Source organism: Gracilinanus agilis, chromosome 3, assembly GCF_016433145.1.
Source record: "Gracilinanus agilis isolate LMUSP501 chromosome 3, AgileGrace, whole genome shotgun sequence".
Taxonomy (NCBI): domain Eukaryota; kingdom Metazoa; phylum Chordata; class Mammalia; order Didelphimorphia; family Didelphidae; genus Gracilinanus; species Gracilinanus agilis.
In genome coordinates this window covers 42434356-42452452 of record NC_058132.1, presented here as the reverse complement: position 1 = coordinate 42452452, position 18097 = coordinate 42434356, and the positions used below count along the sequence as shown (strand labels likewise).

The 18097-nt window shown below is 45.0% G+C and overlaps 1 protein-coding gene across 1 annotated transcript in view; it reads left to right on the top strand.

Moving 5' to 3' along the window:
• Window positions 1-17552, top strand: part of ERRFI1 (ERBB receptor feedback inhibitor 1) — a 22696-nt gene extending 5144 nt beyond the window's left edge. The window contains exons 2-4 of the mRNA XM_044667677.1: window positions 14947-15149; window positions 15298-15374; window positions 16068-17552. Of these exons, the coding sequence (XP_044523612.1) occupies window positions 15028-15149; window positions 15298-15374; window positions 16068-17275 (1407 nt within the window). The 5' untranslated portion in view covers window positions 14947-15027 and the 3' untranslated portion in view covers window positions 17276-17552. The remainder of the gene's footprint in view (window positions 1-14946; window positions 15150-15297; window positions 15375-16067) is intronic.
• Window positions 17553-18097: the final 545 nt, after the last annotated feature.

The window sequence follows — 18097 nt, the reverse complement described above, 5'->3', positions numbered from 1 at the left end:
GGAGGTCGGGACTGGAGGGCGGGGGTGGCCCCGGGAGGAGGAGGGGGCGGCCTCTGCGCGGGGAGGGAAGAACGCGGGGCCTGGCGGCGCGGACTTCCCTCCAGATGTGGAAGGGGGGTCTCCATCCAGATGTGTGAGATGAAAGAGGTGGGGGGGGGGTCGCGCGGAGCCGAGTGCGCACGCGCGGAGCCGGCCCCCAGCCGAGGCTGCGGCTGGAGCCCCGGTGCGCCTTCCCGGGCTCTCCTTTCATTCCATTGACCATTGTTCTGGTGCAGCCCGTGCAGCCTTGCACAGCCTTGCACCGACACCCCCGCCACTGCATCTCATCCGTCCAGCCCCCTCATTTTACAGACGGGGAAACTGAGGACTGGAGGGTACTGCCCTGACCTGGGCGACCCGGACTCCAAACGCACTTCTCCTTCCCCAGGCTGGAGAGGGTCAGCACCTTCTTTCTGGCTTGGGCTGGTCCCCTTGGATCCTGCTTTCCTTAGGCTTCCTCCCTCCGTCAGTGACTAGCGGGTCGAGGGTTTTTGTCATTGGGTTATTATTCTTATTTTTGCGTCAGAACTGTTTTATTTATAGCGTTAGACAGTGGTAAAAATGGCTTATAGCCCATAAATCCTACCTTGAAAGCTTTGGTGGGAGGCCGCTGGGAGGCATTTGGTAATTGCCTGCGCGTGATTGCTCCTGATTGAATTCAGGATCAGCTTCAGGAATCTCTGTTCACGTTTCCTGGACTGAGAGTTCTGTGAACCTCCAGTCCCCCAACTCCCTAACCCCTTCATGGTCCAGCAAGTGCTATTTTAGTGGCTCTCTGATTCTTTTCCTAAATATTTCCCAGGCACTGTATGTGATTCAGAAAGAATAGAGTTAGGGAGATGTTGTTACACCCCAAGCGGGCGATTATCGGTGTATTGTGTGTTTTCTGTGTTTATATAGAAAACAATGTCTTTAGGTCCATAACCTTGTACAAATTAGATGACTACTATGATTGGTGCACTATTGGTGCTTGCTAAGTCTTTATTAGTATTTCATCATTGCTTGAAAGAAACAAGCCTCTTACTTGATAACATATGAATAGATTGTTAGTCATAAACTTGAGTGTAGTCAGAAAAGAGACTGTAGCTTTAAAGGAGGTGTGTTGGTGACTTTAGGTACACCTGTAACACAGGTAGGGCAGGACTGGTTTCTAGGCAACTGTCAGGGGTGAAGAAAGGTGAGGTTTAAATTCTTTTTTTTTTTTCCCCTCTTCCTTTCTTCAGGAGAGCAAGTACCTAGCTAGCTTTAAGCTTAAGTAATTCTGCTACAAGAAAGCAGTCAGCATGAAGTATTTTTGAGGAAACTGGAGCACCAAACTCTGTTCCTTTTCTTGATTGCATTTCTGTTTACATTTCTTCAATAATGCAATTTTAGGCAGAAATTATTCTTAAGCAGGACATGCACATTGCCCTCCCTGGAGCTAGAATGTCATTTTCAGCTACAACTACCAAATTTGGCAGGAGACCAAAGCAAAAGGAGCTGGCTGTATTAACATGCTGACTCTCGTTTGATTCCTGTATGCTACTAACCCAAGATCATTCCCAGATAACAGCAAATTTGAACACAAATAAATACAGTCTTTATCATGTGTCTTTGACATTAGCATTCAGTACCCATCATTCAGCTCAATTCATGCATGCATTTACTTTTAATTGTGTCCAAGAGGAAGGGATTGGAGGTGTTGGACCAACAAATTATATAATTTATCAGATCTACTGGATGGTAAACTCCCTGAGGCCCAGGACTGTGTCTTGGTCTTTGTGTCCTGCACAGTACCCCCAGAGAGTAGATAACTCAATAAATATTTTTTGAAAAAAATTATATGTGAAAAAAAAATTATACATGAGGTAAAAGAGAAAGGACAGCACCTGACCCCAGAGCCAAAGTATATTCCTTTATTTGATGAGCCAGTTCTTGAGAGATTTCTGACTATAACAAGTAGGTAAAGACAACTGGCTTTGATCACAGAAAGCATGGATTACTTGTGTGAGGGCTCATTCCTACTGTAGAAAAACCTTTATCTTGATTTTGGTGTGAAAACGCTATTATTGTTTCAGAGAAGTTTAAACTGGGTTGATGCTTCCTTCCTTTTTGGTCACACTAATAGTAGCTTTAAAGGCAAGTTCCTGAAATTACAGGTGCAAATTAGCATGCTTGAAATGGACTTGATTGTCTGCATGCCGCCAGGTTGCTGTAGAGGGTGAACCAAGGGAACCAGGGAAGGTGGTGCTGAGGGTAATTCCAGGAATTGGAATGTCATCTGCTTAGTATCTACACTGAGGAAACAACACTGCTGTTAAATCCCAATCATTGGGAAGGATGCTCCATCATCAGAATTAGTTGAACACACTTTGGCAGGGAGGTTTGGCAGGGTTTCACAAAAGCTAATGAATAACTCCCTAGATAAACACAGTGTCCTTGTGTTATTCTGGCATTATTCACATAACATAAATATAGGCTTTTAGCAGCAGATCAAACAGGTGATTTCAGGGTCTCTAATGTAAGTGACTAGTCTAGTCAGGATAGACCTAGAAGCAGTATTGAACAGTGGAAAGTAGTCTGGATCAGGGAGTCCAAGGATTTGGGATTCCAAGTCCAGTTCTGCCCCTCGTGCCTTTGGCTCATAACTCAACCTCTTTCTGCCTCAGTTTCCTCATCTCTAAAGCATGTGGGTTGAACTAGATGGCCTCTCCCGGCTCTAAATCTATGATTACAGGGAGAAATCTTAATGTGGGCAGCATACCAAATTTAAATATTTATTTATTTGTTTGTTTGCTTGTTTGTTTGTTTGTTTGTTTGTTTGTTTATTTATTTATTTATTTGTTGGCATTTGGGGTTAAGTGACTTGCCCAGGGTCACACAGCTAGGAAATGTCTGAGTCCAGATTTGAATTCAGGATTCCTGAGTTCCAGGCCTGGTGTTCTGTCCACTGTGCCCTTTAGCTGTATACTGCTTATAATCATATATCCTTGCTTTCCCTTCCCCCCTTTAAAATCCTTACCTTCCATCTTAGAATCAATACTGTATATTGGTTCAAAGTCAGAAAAGCAGGCAATGAGGTTAAGTGACTTGCCCAGGGTCACATAGCTAGGGAGTGTCTGAGGCTGGATTTGAACCCAAGACCTCCCATTTCCAGGCCTGACTTTTCTGTGCACTTAGTCACTTGCTGAGTTTATGAAGTGAAACATTTCTTTGTAGCTCTGCCTTGAAGGCTTCTATCAGTTGCTTTGTGGTCTCAGCCAGTTTTCACTTAACCTTCCTCAAACACATTTTCATCATCTACAACAAGAATGTTATAAGGATTTTTAAAAAAAAGAATGTTATATGGATAAATGGCCCAAATCCCTAGTAGGAAGAAGGTATTTTTTCCAAATGTGAGGCTCTGTGTTCTAATGGAAAGAACATGAGACCCCAGAGGCAGAAAAGCTGAATTTTAGGGACTGTTCTGCTACCACCTGGGCTAGTTGTGAATGTCAAATGAAATCATGCATGTTTCCTTGGTTGGTTACCTTATCCTTTGGATTTTAGTCTTTTGAGATTTTACTGAAGTAAATTACTGAAGCAAAGTAGATTCCTGCAACTCTATAATAACTTGGGGGGTGGTGCATGGAGCAAAGTAAATCTAAATCCTAAATCCCTTGCCATTCATATGTTTCCAAAATCCTTTTAACCTCTAACATCATCACACTGACAGTTCTGGAACATAGAGTGTGCCCGTGCACCTATTAAATAACATTAGTCCCGGGCTGTTTAACTGGTGTGGGTGCAGTTTGACGTTATAGCTCTGTGTTCGAGCTCTATTAAGTATTCTTGTCCTGTAGTGACCATCACATCCACAGGCCACTAAATTCTTTTTGCCACAAAAATGTGCTCAGAGGAAATTGTCGAATAGTAATTTATTAGTGGTTTTTTTTCCCTTATTTAAAATACTGTTTTTTGTTAGGCTTTAGACCTTGTACTAAATTTAATTTAGGGCAAAAAGTTGGCTGACAGGTCATTGTGAACAAGTGTTAGCATCTTTAAATGTTATGCACTTGTGACAGATCTTCTAAAATCATTGTGGGAGTGAGAGAAACCCAGAGACTAACAAGTTGTCAGGTTTCTTAATCACAATTTTCTCCCCTGTGTCCATAGTCTGAATTTAACCACATTAAAGCATGATATGGTAGAGAGGTGGAGAGGGGGCTGGCTGGCCTTGGAGACAGGAAGACCTAGATTCAGATCCTGTCGCAGTCTGTGAGCTGAGTAAGCTGGGGTGAGTTGCTTAGCTTCTCTGGGCCAAGGAAAGCCTCACCCCTAAAACTAAGTTCTGGACAGAGCTTCAGTCTTCTTTGGGCCCCCATTCCCAGAAATTATGAGTCTTTGGCACAGTCATCATACTTCAGTGAAATCTAATAAGTGTTTATCAATAGAACTAGGACCAGGAGGAGTCTGTTCATGTCATTGATGAGAAAAATCACAACTTGTTTATAGCATGCCTACTCATCCCTGAGGGACTCTGATCCTTCCATATATTTATTCACACTGGCAGCCTTACTATGTTCTCTCCACATTGTGTGAGTAACAATAGGACATGCAGGCTGTCTTATCTGTTACTCCTTGCTTTCACTGTATGATTGCACTTGCTCATTTTTTTCTCTAGTCATTCATGTAGGGGGAAATTGTATTTGAATGATTCATTTTCAGATATATGCCTCTCCCATCCTCAGTGACCCAGCATCCCTGTACTACAGATTTTCAAAAGACAAAGGAGGAAAAAAGCAATTCAGCAAAGCTAGCCAGCACCATACTGGTCATATGTCTCCGACATCCTCTTGCACCCTCCTCTGTGTACTTCTTCCTTACTTGAAATCCATTGATTGGACCCTGGTCATAGCACCATGCACCTTGCCTTTACCCTTTGGGGGACATTTAATTCCTGCTTCATTGGAGACTAGTATTCCATGACTTGGAGACCAGACAGGCCTCACTAGAAGAACACTGGTATTAAAAAGATGAATCTTTGTCTCAGGGGTGAAACTTGGGGTCATTAAAAGGAACTTTGCAGAACTTGAGATCCACAATGTGAAATGGAGTTAGAATGAATTTCTTTTTCTTTTTCTTTTTTTTTTTTTAACTTTTTTAGTTGTATCCAACTCTTTGTGTCCCCTTTTGGGGTTTTCTTTGCAAAGACACTTCAATGGTTTTTCCATTTCATTCTCTTCGTCTTAGGAATAGGAAAACTGAGGCTAACAGAGTTAAGTGACTTGCCCAGGGTCATACACCTAGTCTGAGACCAGATCTGAATTCAAGTCTTCCTGACTCCAGGCCTGATGCTCCTTGATACATATTGTAACTAAACCCTGTTAGACAAGATCTAAGGCAAACCTGTGTTGAGAGCATGTTATAGTATGGCTTTTAAATTTCAGGGGAAATGTGTTTTAAGTTGTTTTAATTAAAATTTAGATTCCATGAGAGGCTATCCTTTTTAGTACATGCAGAGACCAAAACATTATGAACATAATAAAGGGCGAGGGATAGAAAGAAATTGAATGCCTACCAAATGTTGTTCAAGTCAGTTTTGCATTGCTAAGTTTAAAATTCCTATTTACCATCAAAATTGTGCCTTCTGTAGATGCAGAAAAAATGTTCACGAGTTCCTGCCATCCTTAGTAAGTATAAAATATCTTCTCAGAGGACTAAATTCCAAAGAGTGAATTCTCTGCTAGGTCTTACCAAGAGTGAAGGGTCCTGCAGAACTCAGACTCCTTCCCACTGAGAATGTAGGAAGCTGCAAGGCAGAAAGAAGAGATCTGCTTTGGGACTCAGCTAAGAAATCACATAACCCAAGGGGATCGGTCAAGTGGCTTTGTATCAACAATCTCAAATTAAGCAAGGGTCTTGGGCCAAGTCTGTGCCCATGTAAGTCTGTGGCCATATGTCATGTAAGTCTACATCCTGTTATAATCCATAATATAATTCAAAAGGATTTAATCACATTAACAAATGGATCCTTTAGTCTGTCAAGGCCCGTGCCCATTAGCCATTCCTAACAGCCTATGCCTATTCCTGCCTCTGTACTTTTTGTTCTGATTGACTCGAGCAACCACTGTGTGCAAAATGTTGTGCTGGACAAGAGCAGAAGATAAGAATGATAAGACCCAGCCCCTACCCACAAGTAGTTTACAATCTAGTGATGAAGCAGGTTGTTTAAGGCGTCTCTGCTCTGAATAAAAAGGAAAGCTGATGCAGCAGTCATAGTACATATATTCCATCATCTAGTTCTGTCCTTTGTACAGCTTGATAATCATTTGATTGGGCCTAATGGAAGTGCAGAATGACTATGACAGGCCGTAGAATGGACTGCTAGTACCTGTTGGCTTGATTAAAGTGGTCAAATGAAGGGTTGGATTTTTTATTTTTTTTTTAAGTTTTTCATTTTTTTCTTTGAAGTAAAAGAAAACTAAAAATATAATAGCCAGTTTTCATATGGTGCTTTGAAGTTCTCAAGACCCTTTACATATATTTTCATTTAGGCCTTAACAATTTCATGAGGTATGGGTACTTGGATTTTATACATTATGCAGATGAGGAAACTGAAGCTAGAGGGGTTAAGCAAGTTATCCATCCATTGACACTTGCTAGTTCATGACAAATTTGTACCCAGTTCTTCCTGATGAACACTTAGTCTATAATATTTCCCCAAACAAAATGTCTCATTCTAGATTTAAATCTCTTAGAATTGTCATAGAAACTATATGATTAGACTTGGGAATCTTTAAATTTGGATTAATTCTGCCTCCTAATTCTTGCCCTGATGTGTGGTCTCTTGCTTGCAAGAGATTTGGCCTTCTTTCTTTGCCTCACTGTTTCCCATCTGTAAACTTTGGATAATACTTTCTAGTCAGTTAGGTGGTGTAGTGGATAGAACAATGGGCCTGGAGTCAGGAAGGAAGATTCATCTTCCTGAGTTCAAATTCAGTCTCACTTATTTGTTGCATAACCATGGAGTAATCATTTTGCCCTATTTGCCTCAGTTTGCTCATCTGTAAAACAAGCTGGAGAAGGAAATGACAAACCACTCCAGTATCTCTGCCCAAAAAAACCCAAATGGGGTCCCAAAGAGTTGAATGTGACTAAAAAACAACTGAACAGCAACAGAACAAAACCTTTGAAACCTCTGAAAAAAGTAGCTTCATAAATGCTGAAGTGTAAATCATCAGAAGTGAAGACTTCCTGATCATTGTGGATCTGTCAGATGTAACAACTTGTATTTCAGGCATTTGTGATTTCATCTATTTGGGTACTTCCTTCTCTGACAGATCCAGATTCCTATCAGATTTCGTTAGATGGCCTTCTTGAGTGGCTATGGCACCTGAAAGGATTGTCTAGCTTCTCACTTTAGCTAGGTTGATCCTTGGATTATAGACTTGCTGCCCCACACTGGTCTGGACTTGAAACCTTCTTGCTGGGTTAGACCAGCCTGAAATTGGGCTTCCCTGGCAAATTTTCCGCATCCTGAGATCCCTTCCACCCCACCAGAGGAACACTGTACTACAGAGGGATTTAAGTCCTGTTTAATGCAGATAGACAGGCATTTGAAGCTGACTTATATAGCAGATTTCTCTGGTAACTCAGCTTTTAGGTTTGCTTCCCCAAAGCTTCTGCTAGCCTCCCATTGAAATGGGACCCCTTAACCATTTGCTTCCCCAAAGCTTCTGCTAGCCTCCCATTGAAATGGGACCCCTTAACCTTAACTTGCCTTGGATCCCCTTAGGTAGTGTCTGGTGAAGTCTCTAGATCCCTCCTCAGAGCCATGTTTTTTAAATGCAAAAAATAAACACAAAGGATTTTCAAGGAAACCAATGACATTGAAATGGTTATAAAAATATTTTTAAAAACCAAGTTAATGGACCCCAGATTAAGAACCCTTAGATAAAAGAAAAAAACCTCATAGAAGATCAGACTCAGAGCTGTTTCAGCTGATCGACTGTAAGTGATAACCGTATCTTCTGTAAGCCAGATTCTAATTAGAATAGGGCTTGTGGTGTGGTTAAAGAGCCTTCACATTGGTTTCAAAAGAATAACTTTTGAGTTTTTGGGTATCCAGATAGATGGCACAGTGGGTGGCTAGAGCACCAGACCTGGGGTCAGGAAGACTCATCTTCATGAGTTCAGATCCAGCTTCATGTGCTTGCTCGATGTGTGACCCTGGGCAAGCCACTTTACCCTGGTTACCTCCATTTCCTCATCTGTAAAATAAGCTGGAGAAGGAAATGGTAAACCACTCCAGGATCTTTGCCAAGAAAGTCCCAGATGGGGTCATGAAGAATTGGACACCACTGAAACAAACCAGTGTGACCATCAGTATAATCTATAAACCTCTGAGCCGTGGAGCCAAATGAAGAAACATTTGCAGGATGAGAATAATCATCTTGCCTGTATTTCAGGGTTATTATGAAGAAAGAGTTTTGCAGATTAGAAAGTACTCTACAAATAAGGGGCATTGAATATCCTTTCTAAGATTAAAGACAACCAACAGGCTCTTGACCGTACCTGAGAGACCTTCAGATTCAGTAATAAACAGGTGCTTTTAGAGATCAGATATGAATGAGAAGCACTGCTCATATCTGGAGCCTCCTACAATTAAGCAGTGGCTCAGCATTCATCAGCCTCATAGAAGCCAAAAAACCATGGAATTTGTCACATGCAAAGCCTCTTGGATTTCTTTTCTGTAGAAGTTCCTTCCACCTTCTGAGATGTGGCTATGCTACGCTAAGTATCTGAAATAGTTTTATAGATAAATGTTTAAAAAGTCTGAGGAGACCATTTTTCTCCCTGAATAAACAGAAATCAGGTTCTAAAACCAGATTGAAAAAGGAAATTACATCACACTTTCAAATAAGGAAGCACTGGGCCGAACTGGATGAGTTGTATGACAAAAATGTGCCCCTCCCCCTCCCAATTGCTGCCGAGATTCATTAATGAGATCAGGTGGCAAGGTGAGCAAATCTGGGTTACCGGTCTTAAAGTAATGTCAGTTCCTTCTTCACAAAGGGGTTTCCTAAAGACAATAAACCTAAACTAGATCTTTTTCAAGTGGGTGCAGAGGAGCAGGCTTATGTTAGTATTTTCTTCCGGTGAAATTACTTCAAGGAGGCAGCAGCTTGGGATAATGGAGAGAACATTATATAGAGCCAGAAAATTGGGGGTAAATCCCAGTTCTGCCATCTACTACCTCTGTGGCTTTGAGTAAGCCTCTTTAACACACTCCAGACCTCAGTTTCCTCATCTGTGAAACAGAAGACTTTGATTAGGTCACCACCGGGCAGCAGCCTTTTCTTTCTAGCTCTGAATCCATGCCCCAGGAGGAAGGGGGCATTCTGCCTCCTTCCAGTCCTCTCCTGCCTTTACACACTCTTCACCACCTGCCCAGTGAAGCGTTTTTTAGCATTTTTAGCATTTCTTGATTTTTGAAATGACTTGATTTTTATGTGACTTTAATTTCTCTTATTACTCACCTCCCTGTGCCCCAGAGAGCCATTCATCTATAACAGAGAGGCAGCACACCCATGGATTCAGGGCGTGCAGGCAGTGTTCTGCTTCCTGAGCCCCCCACCTCTACAAGAATGGAAGGAGCTGCACTTTCTCTTCTTTAGGACTCAGCGAGGTTGTCATAACCAGTGTGGTGGTTGTTTAGTCTTTTACAGGCTTGTCCAACTTTTTGTGCCCCCATTTGGCATTTTCTTGTCAAAGACTCTGGAGTGGTTTGCCATTACCTTTTCCAGATGAGGAAACTGAGGTCAACAGGGTGAAGTAAATTGCCCATGATCACAGTTAGGAAGTATCTGAGGTCAGATTTGAACTTGGGACGATGAGTCTTCCTGACTTTTGGAGTCCAGAGCTATATCCACTGCACTACCTAGCAGCCCCTAACCACAGTGTAGCATTTTGTGCATTTTTTTTTTCCTTTTTACTATGCAGTCATTATGTGAACCTTGTTTTTCCTGGTTCTGCCTGCTTCATTTTGTATCCACTTCTTCTAAGTCTTTCCAGGCTTCTTTGTATTCATCATATTCTTTGTTTCCTGCAGAACAAATATATTCCATTGCCTTCATGAATTGGGGTTTGTAGCCACTCCCCAGATGCTGGCCCAGCTGCTGACCACTCCCTGAAGCTTTCTCCTAAATATTCCCCAGCTGCTAGTGAGCACTACTTTACCAATCTCCTAATTCCCATTGTAGACCTGAAATGCTACAGTTTATACTTTTGATAGATTAGATTGTAAACTTCTTGAAAGCCTGTGGTGGTATTTTACTCATCTTTGCTTCAATCCCCAGTGCTTAGAATACCTCTTTGCAATATCCTAGTGGCTTAATAGATGTTTGAATGGATCCAGTGAAAGCTCTTTGTAAATTGTAAAGCATTCATAGTAATACCTTTTATATTTGTTTATTATTACTAGGAAGTGAAAGATTAGGGAAGCTTGAAATTCACTTAGCAAGAAATGACCTTTGAAGTACCTTCTGATTTCTACAAATAACCTAATATTCAGCAATGGAAATAGTAGACTCTAAGTAGAGCCTGTTTAAGTCATGTACTATGACTCAGTCTACAAAAATATTACGTTTGTATGATTTGGAAAATCAGTTCAAAAATAGAATCAGCAGGTGAGTTTCATGCATCAGTGCTGCCAAGAGTTGTTACCCCTTAATACTTGAAAAGCCTCCCTTTTCCAATGCTAATCATTAATATCCGCTTAAAACCATCTAAACTTTCCCTGGGTCCCCTCAACATCTGGGGCTCCATGAGCTGCAGTAAAGTTATTCATCCAAACCAGTGAGCCTTAGTATGGTAATTATTTTTAAAAGAGGCAAAATGGGAAGCAAATTTTCTTTTAATTTGGCCTTAATTATGTGGTACTTCCCTCATGTAGGCCTTTCTGAACATGTAACAATGGCAGAAAAGAGTATGGTGTGGTAGAAGCAGCCCTGGGTTTGGGGTCAGCTCCCTAAGGTGACCAGGGGCGAGTCCCTTTGCCTCCAAGGACCCAAAGAGCCCCTTCCAGCTGACCACCTATGAAGTGCAAAAGCTGAGAGAGAGAGTATTTAACCTTGGTGTCTGCTGGACTTTTAACACCTCATCAAAGGTTCAAGATTAGTTGGCTAATTTTTAGGAAGCTAGAGTTTTTGTACCCTCAGTTATTTGGGTCGAGGCCTTGATTATGCTTCCCAACATATCGAATCCTTTTGGGGGTATTTCATAGCAATAGAATTTCACTCATTTATTTCAGGTGGTAATTTCCCTGCAAAGATCTTTTTTAAACATTTTCTTTGTTTCTAAACCAAAACTAAATTGGATTTGGCAAATTTTATTTAATTAAATAATTTAGAATATTTTTTGCATGATTCCTATTCTTTCCCTCTCCCCATCTCCTCTTGTAGCCAATAAGCAATTCCACTGGGTTTTACATGTGTCATTGATCAAGATCTATTTCCATTAGGGTGATTGTTTAGCATCTACATCCCCAATCCTATCTCCATCGACCCATATGATCAAACAATTGTCTTTCTTCTGTGCTTCTACTCCCACAGTTCTTCCTCTGGATGTGGATAGTGTAAACCAGAACTAAACTGGAAACTGAACCATTTAGGAACGCTCCTTGGTGAATGTTAATTGAACAAACTGCATGAGATCACTACTTTACAGAATTTGAAATTCATCTTTTTTGACTTATGTCCATTAGAAGAGAAGGTTTAGTAGGCGCACAGATTTCCTGGCCTCGGTTGGTATCATGGAAAGAGTGTTCACAAGATGCAGGGAAGACTAGGAAGGCTTGAGTTTTGCATGCCAGCCCACCTGCTAAATGATCTGGAAGTCCCTTAACCTCTCTGTAGGCCAAATGAGGACTTTGTATTAGATGATCACTGAGGTCTTTTCCATCTGTTTCATTCTTTTAAACCTTTACTTTCTAGAGTTGATATCGATTCTAAGACAGAAGAGTGGTAAAGTGCTTGGCAGTTGGGGTTAAGGGACTTGCCAGGGTCACACAACTAGCATGTGTCTTAAGGTCAGATATGAACCCAGGACCTCCCAAGTCCAGGTCCATCGTTCCACCCACTACGTGGGTTCCCCTTTTGATGTATTTATTTAGTTCCTGTGTGCTAGGTGCCACAGAGGGATTTGGGAGGCGCAGGGGGGGGTGTGAGATATGGCCACGACCCTGGGGAGCTTATTATAATCTTTGATGAACACAAATGAAATTGTTTGTCTCTTCACATGTGGCACGTTGCCCTTTTGAGTCCACAATCTGAGGCTATTTTCCATTTGAGGAGAACATGCCATTATATTGCCTTCCTCACGTCTGCCATTCAAGCAAGTAGGAAGTTCGGACAGTTTCATAACCGGGCCCATTCACAATTCCCCATTGAAATGTAGAGGCAGGTCAGCCTTCTATGAATACACAAAGACACTATTGTGGTTAGGAGGGAGCTGGCTCGCTGAATACAATTCTTTTATATAGAAAACATTTTTTCCCTTCAGAAAGCTAACAAGTAGGTGATGGGAACAATGATTGAAAAATAACTTTTCCTAGAATGTGTAAATAGTTTGAAGTGTCCATTGAAATAGAAGCCGAAAATTCCAAGGCAATTTCAGAACAGGGAATCGTTACACAATCCTTCTGTTGAAAGCTAAGATTTAGATGGCATTAGGAGGCTGACACACAGTAATTACCAGGAGTGCTTGTTGGCCGCCATACAGGTGGGGGTTGGGCCTCTCCGATGGCCCAGGGCCTTTTCCTGTAATCTCAATGAGGGATCTTCATACGGGTGCTTTCAAACTACTTAAATACCATCCTCTCCTTCCTATCTGGCCTTTCATTTTTATATTACCACAATCTGTAGACTTTCCCCAGGGTCTTGCCAGTGCTTGTAGCATGCTTCGAAAAACCACCATCTGACTACTTAGGCCTAATGTGCTGACAGCTGCTCCCAGAACAGACATGGGCGCTGCTGGTGGCTTTTTGCAGCCTCCTTTGACTCAAGGATAATAAGAAATAGTCAATGGAAAAACCCACATTTGCCCAGAACGAGCAATGAACAAGCTGGCCCAGCAGAAGCCCAGAGTCCCTTTGGAGTGACAGACAAAGGCAGTGGGGTTCCTTGGGGTGCAGATGAAACGGAGGAAGAAGGATCTACTGTGCCTCTCCCCTCGCCCAGCAGCGAGCACGCATGGGAAAGCTTCCTTGAGAGCGAGGTGCGGGAGCCAAGGCTCTCAGCTGCTTTGTCACTGAGTTCTTTTCTCTCCTTTTTTGCAAGGGATAGCCCATGGGGGAGGGATTCGAGACTTACCCAGGGTCACCTAGCTGTGAAGTGTGTGAGGTCCGATTTGGACCCAGGGCCTCCAGCCACAGCTCTCTATCCCTTGTCAGTGATTTCTGGAAATCGTACCCAAGGCCGGCCTGTTAGAGTTTGTGACTCGTGAACACCAATGTACCTGTCGTTCTTCCGTCAGGAAGGAAGTCTGGGAAGTTTGTAAGACCTCTAGGTGAAATGATGGCACGTGACTGGTGCTCAATAAATTGTTTGTTGATAATCAGATGGACTTGAGTTTCTTACTAGGAGGATAAAACTGCCTTCCAGGTAATCAGAGAACTTGAACAGACGATTTGGGGAACGACAGGAGGACGGGGCAAGTTGGGCTGTGAGTGGGACCCCAGGCATGGGATTAGTTAGTAAAGGGTAGCCTTAAGTTCAGGAACCCCAGGATTAGGCAAAGTTTACTTACATCCGACGTAATTCATGCCTTTGAGCTAGACAAGGCTTGAATTCTCCAGCAGTCCCCCCCAGGAGAATGTGAAGAATGTTCTTTGACATGTGTGTGGTTTTCTTTGAAAGAGGGGGAGGGGAGCGGAGCGAGCAGGGAGTAGGTCCCTGCAGAGGAGAGCTCCTCCGAAGCCACTCGACTGGCAAAACTTGATTTTCACGGGAGCCTGGAGAGGAGGGGGCCACAGGAATGGCCCTTGGTGGCTGAAGTCAAGCTGGGCCAGGAATCAGGAAGACACTTCTAGCTATGTGACCCTGGGCAAGTCACTTTGCCCTTTTTGCCTCCATTTCCTTCTGTCAAATGAGCTGGAGAAGGAAATGGCAAACCTTCCAGAATCTTTTGCCAAGAAAACCCCAGATGGGATCGTGGAAAAGAGGACATGATTGAAAATGACTGAACCCCAACAGTCTTAAGTAAGGAAATAAGTGGATACGTCCCCTCTCTCTGGGCCGTACTTTAAATCAGTCTTGTGTCTTTAATTTAAACATCAGGTCTTAGTGTCAGATTAGTGTTGGAGTGGACCTTTCAGGGCCTGGTGTCCACTTCATAGCTAAGAAAGCTGGGGCCCAGAGAGGACTTGTGCAGGGTCACACAGTCAGCAGGTATCTGAGGTAGGATTTGAACACGGCTCTTCCTGCCCAGCACCAGTCTTGAAAAAATTATTTCCATGATGTCAAAGTGAAAGACCTTTTCCATATCGGCTTTCTGCAGAGGTGTGGGTGGTTGGAGAGGAGGAAGAGGGTAGGATGGACTTCTGCGTCTCTGATCTGGGCACAGGGGGGGTTGTGTGCCTTGGCTCGCAGGGAGCGCCAGCCGCCGTGCCACAGTCAGGCCTGCTTCTGTTGGCACCTGCTCTCTCCCTGGTTCCTCCCTTTGTTGTTGAAGCGTTTTGAGGCCTGGGCTGGGGTCTCCCCACAGAGTCTCTCTTACCCTTATTCTGCTCGTTTTGGTTGCTAAATTAGTCCCAGGAAATACTTCTTGTCTAGCAGTTCTTGGGAATTCAACGAACCACTTTGTCCCTGGAACATTCCGGAACCTTGGAAGAAGGCAGGTGGTGTTTGGCGGGTGCTCCCTTCCTCACTTCTCTCTCTCCCCCACAAGGGAATGAAAGCTGCCCATTAACTGAGAATCCCCGGGCTCCCGAAGCTCCCAGACGGTCGTCGTGGCTGCAGAGTAAGCACCATGTCCACAGCAGGCGTTGCTGCTCAGGAAATCAGAGTGCCATTGAAGAGCGGATTTCTGCGGAATGGCCAGGCCATGGGAAGCCTGAAGAGCTGCTGGGGAGGTCGCCGAGGCTTTGAGAAGTAAGTGGGGATGGAGCCTCCTCCCAGGCGGCCTCGTGCCTGAGGCCTGTCTGAGCCCAGCTCCCCCTCGCCGTTGTTTTCTTTAAAGGAGACACCGTGTGCTGGGATGGCTTTTTTGTCACTAACCGAGACATGTTTTTCTTTTTAGCAACTTTTTAAATATTGACCCAATAACCATGGCCTACAACCTGAATTCCACCACGCAGCAGCACCTAACAACCTTTGGTATGTATCTACCTTGAAAGTTGGAGTCTGTGGCACGAAGCATTTGGGGGTGAGGTTTGGGGTGAGGCCTGGCGCCGGCCTCCTGTCAGAAATGAGGAACGTTCTGAGTCATTAGAAACGGTCGCCTGACCTCTAGTGGCAAAGCCAGCGGGAAGCAGCCGCCGTCCTCATTGCTGTAGCCACTCAGGGCACAAAGTCTGAGGCTCTCAGAGCCCAGCTGTGACCCGACTGAGCCAAGGAAGCCAAGGAGGGGGAAGGGCCTGGCCTGGGCCAGGCTGGGAGCTGTGGGGGGCAGTGGTGAGAGAAAGCACTTGGGGTGACCATCCCTCGTCGGGTAAAGGCCGGGCCTTGTCTCCCTCCTGCCCTCGGCCCCTCGTGGTGTCACCCTTCTGAAGTGGCGAGGCTGGCACGGCGTGGCGCTGCCCTAAATTACGCGCCGCTCGGAGCTGCCCCACGTCACCCACTTCACCTGAGCGCTGTGGGCGTGCACCTGCACCTGTCCCAGAGGAGAGGCAGAGCCAGGTCCTTCGCAGGAACCCCCTGCCATTCTCTAATGACCCCCAAGAGCGCCCCGCGGCTCTCAGGGTCTCCCCAGCTGAGGCAGCTGGTTAGGCAGAAAGCTGTCAGAGGGCTGGGGGGCCCCCGTCCCGGGGGAGAACCCCCCCTCGTATTCACGTCTCCCCTTTGTTCCAGGGCCCATTTCCAAGCCCGTCCCAGTGAACGGCCACTGCTTTGCCGAAAACTGTTTCCGGACTCCGTCGCAGATGAAGCCTGCCTTGCCTCCTCTCATCATCCCCCCGAGTGATCCCTTCGGGAAGAGTGAAGAGGACCGGCTGGTTTGTGGCATTAAGAAGCTCTCCGTGAATGGGGTTTGTGCTGCTTCCAAAAGCCCCCCCCTGACCCCCATAAAAAACGGGCCTTCTCCGTTCTCCTCGGTGACTGCGTGTGAGCGGGGTTCCCGGCCTCTCCCGCCGCTGCCCATCTCGGAGGACCTTTCTCCGGATGACACGGACTGCGAGGTGGAGTTCTTAACTAGCTCCGACACAGACTTCCTCTTAGAAGACTGCACCCTTTCTATCTTCAAATATGGGGTTCCCAGCAGGCGGAGCTTCCGGGGGTGCGGGCAGGTCAACTACGCCTATTTTGACAGCCCGGCCGCCCCTGCCGCAGAGGACGGGAGGTGGGTGTCCGAGCAGAATGGGAGCGGGCAGAGCTCGGCCCCCAGCCTCCTTCAGCAGTCTCACCGCAAACTGCGCAGGTCCCATTCCGGCCCGGCCGGATCCTTCCACAAGCCGGCCTCCAGGCTGTCCGGCCACTTACTTCGAGCTTCTCCCAATTCAGATGAAGATAAACCAGAGGTCCCCCCCAGGGTGCCCATACCTCCCCGGCCAGTGAAGCCAGACTACAGAAGGTGGTCGGCCGAAGTGACTTCCAGCACGTACAGCGATGAAGACAGGCCTCCCAAAGTGCCTCCCAGAGAACCTCTATCACGGAGCAACTCCCGCACGCCGAGCCCCAAGAGCCTCCCGTCTTACCTCAACGGGGTCATGCCCCCCACGCAGAGCTTCGCCCCCGACCCCAAGTACGTGAGCAGCAAAGCGCTGCAGAGACAGAACAGTGAGGGCTCTGCCGGCAAGGGGCCCTGCATTCTGCCCATCATCGAAAACGGAAAGAAGGTGAGCTCGACGCATTATTACCTGCTCCCCGAGAGGCCGCCGTATCTGGACAAATATGAGAAGTTCTTTAGGGAAACGGAAGAGAGCAGTGCGAGTGCCCACGGACAGCTGCCATCCAGCGACTGCAGGACGGCTGCGGTGACGGAAAAGCTGGACTCCAAAGCTAAAACAGACCTCGAGGGCCAGGGGAAGCGCAAGCATCTGTCCTACGTGGTTTCCCCCTAGACTCGGGGAGTATCATTCAGCAACGGGCACAGAGAGCGGCCCAGTGGGGCTGGGCCCTCCGGGGCATCTTCAGGGCGGTTGAGGCCTGCCAGAGGTCTCTTGTGGCAAAGTAAACAGCTCGAGTCTCGGTCTTGAAGAGAAAATGGTGAATCAACTGTAAGGTGTTGTTATGAGCATCCCTCGGTTTTCTTTTGGAGAAAAGTCTTTCTATTCAAGTCTATATAATTTAAAGATGTGATGTTGGGGGGTGGGGAAACATATCTATATATCTATATCTATATATATCTATATATATATCTATATAGGAACTTGTGGTATAACCATAGTTGCAAGGTTAACCAATAGTTACTATCTTAGAGTAATATATATATATATTCAGAGTAATTAAAAAAAAATACAAGCTGGAGAAATGAGACTGTGCTGCCAGACTGAAAACTGAGCAAAGTGAAAGGTACAGTATTGTTTCATTCAGAACCACCACAGGTTCTGTTTAGTGGGAGGGGGGGGCGGGTTTTCTGACATTTGATTATTTTTTTCTTTTTTCTTTTTTTCGAGTTTGACTTTTCCCCAGAAACCTGGGCCTCCTTATGCAAGGAACACAGGCTGGAGTGTACCAGCCCGTTTCATCACAAAGTCTGATTGGCTTCTCCTAAAAGCTCATTTGGGAAACATTATACTACCTAGACATAGCTCACACTTGGAAAAATGAAAAGAAAGCAAAATGAGTAAGTGACATCACATAAAAGTAGATTTTTAAATTTCCTTCATGGTGCCTTCTGAATTCTTTTTTACGCACTAAAACAGCACATTACAGGAAAAAAA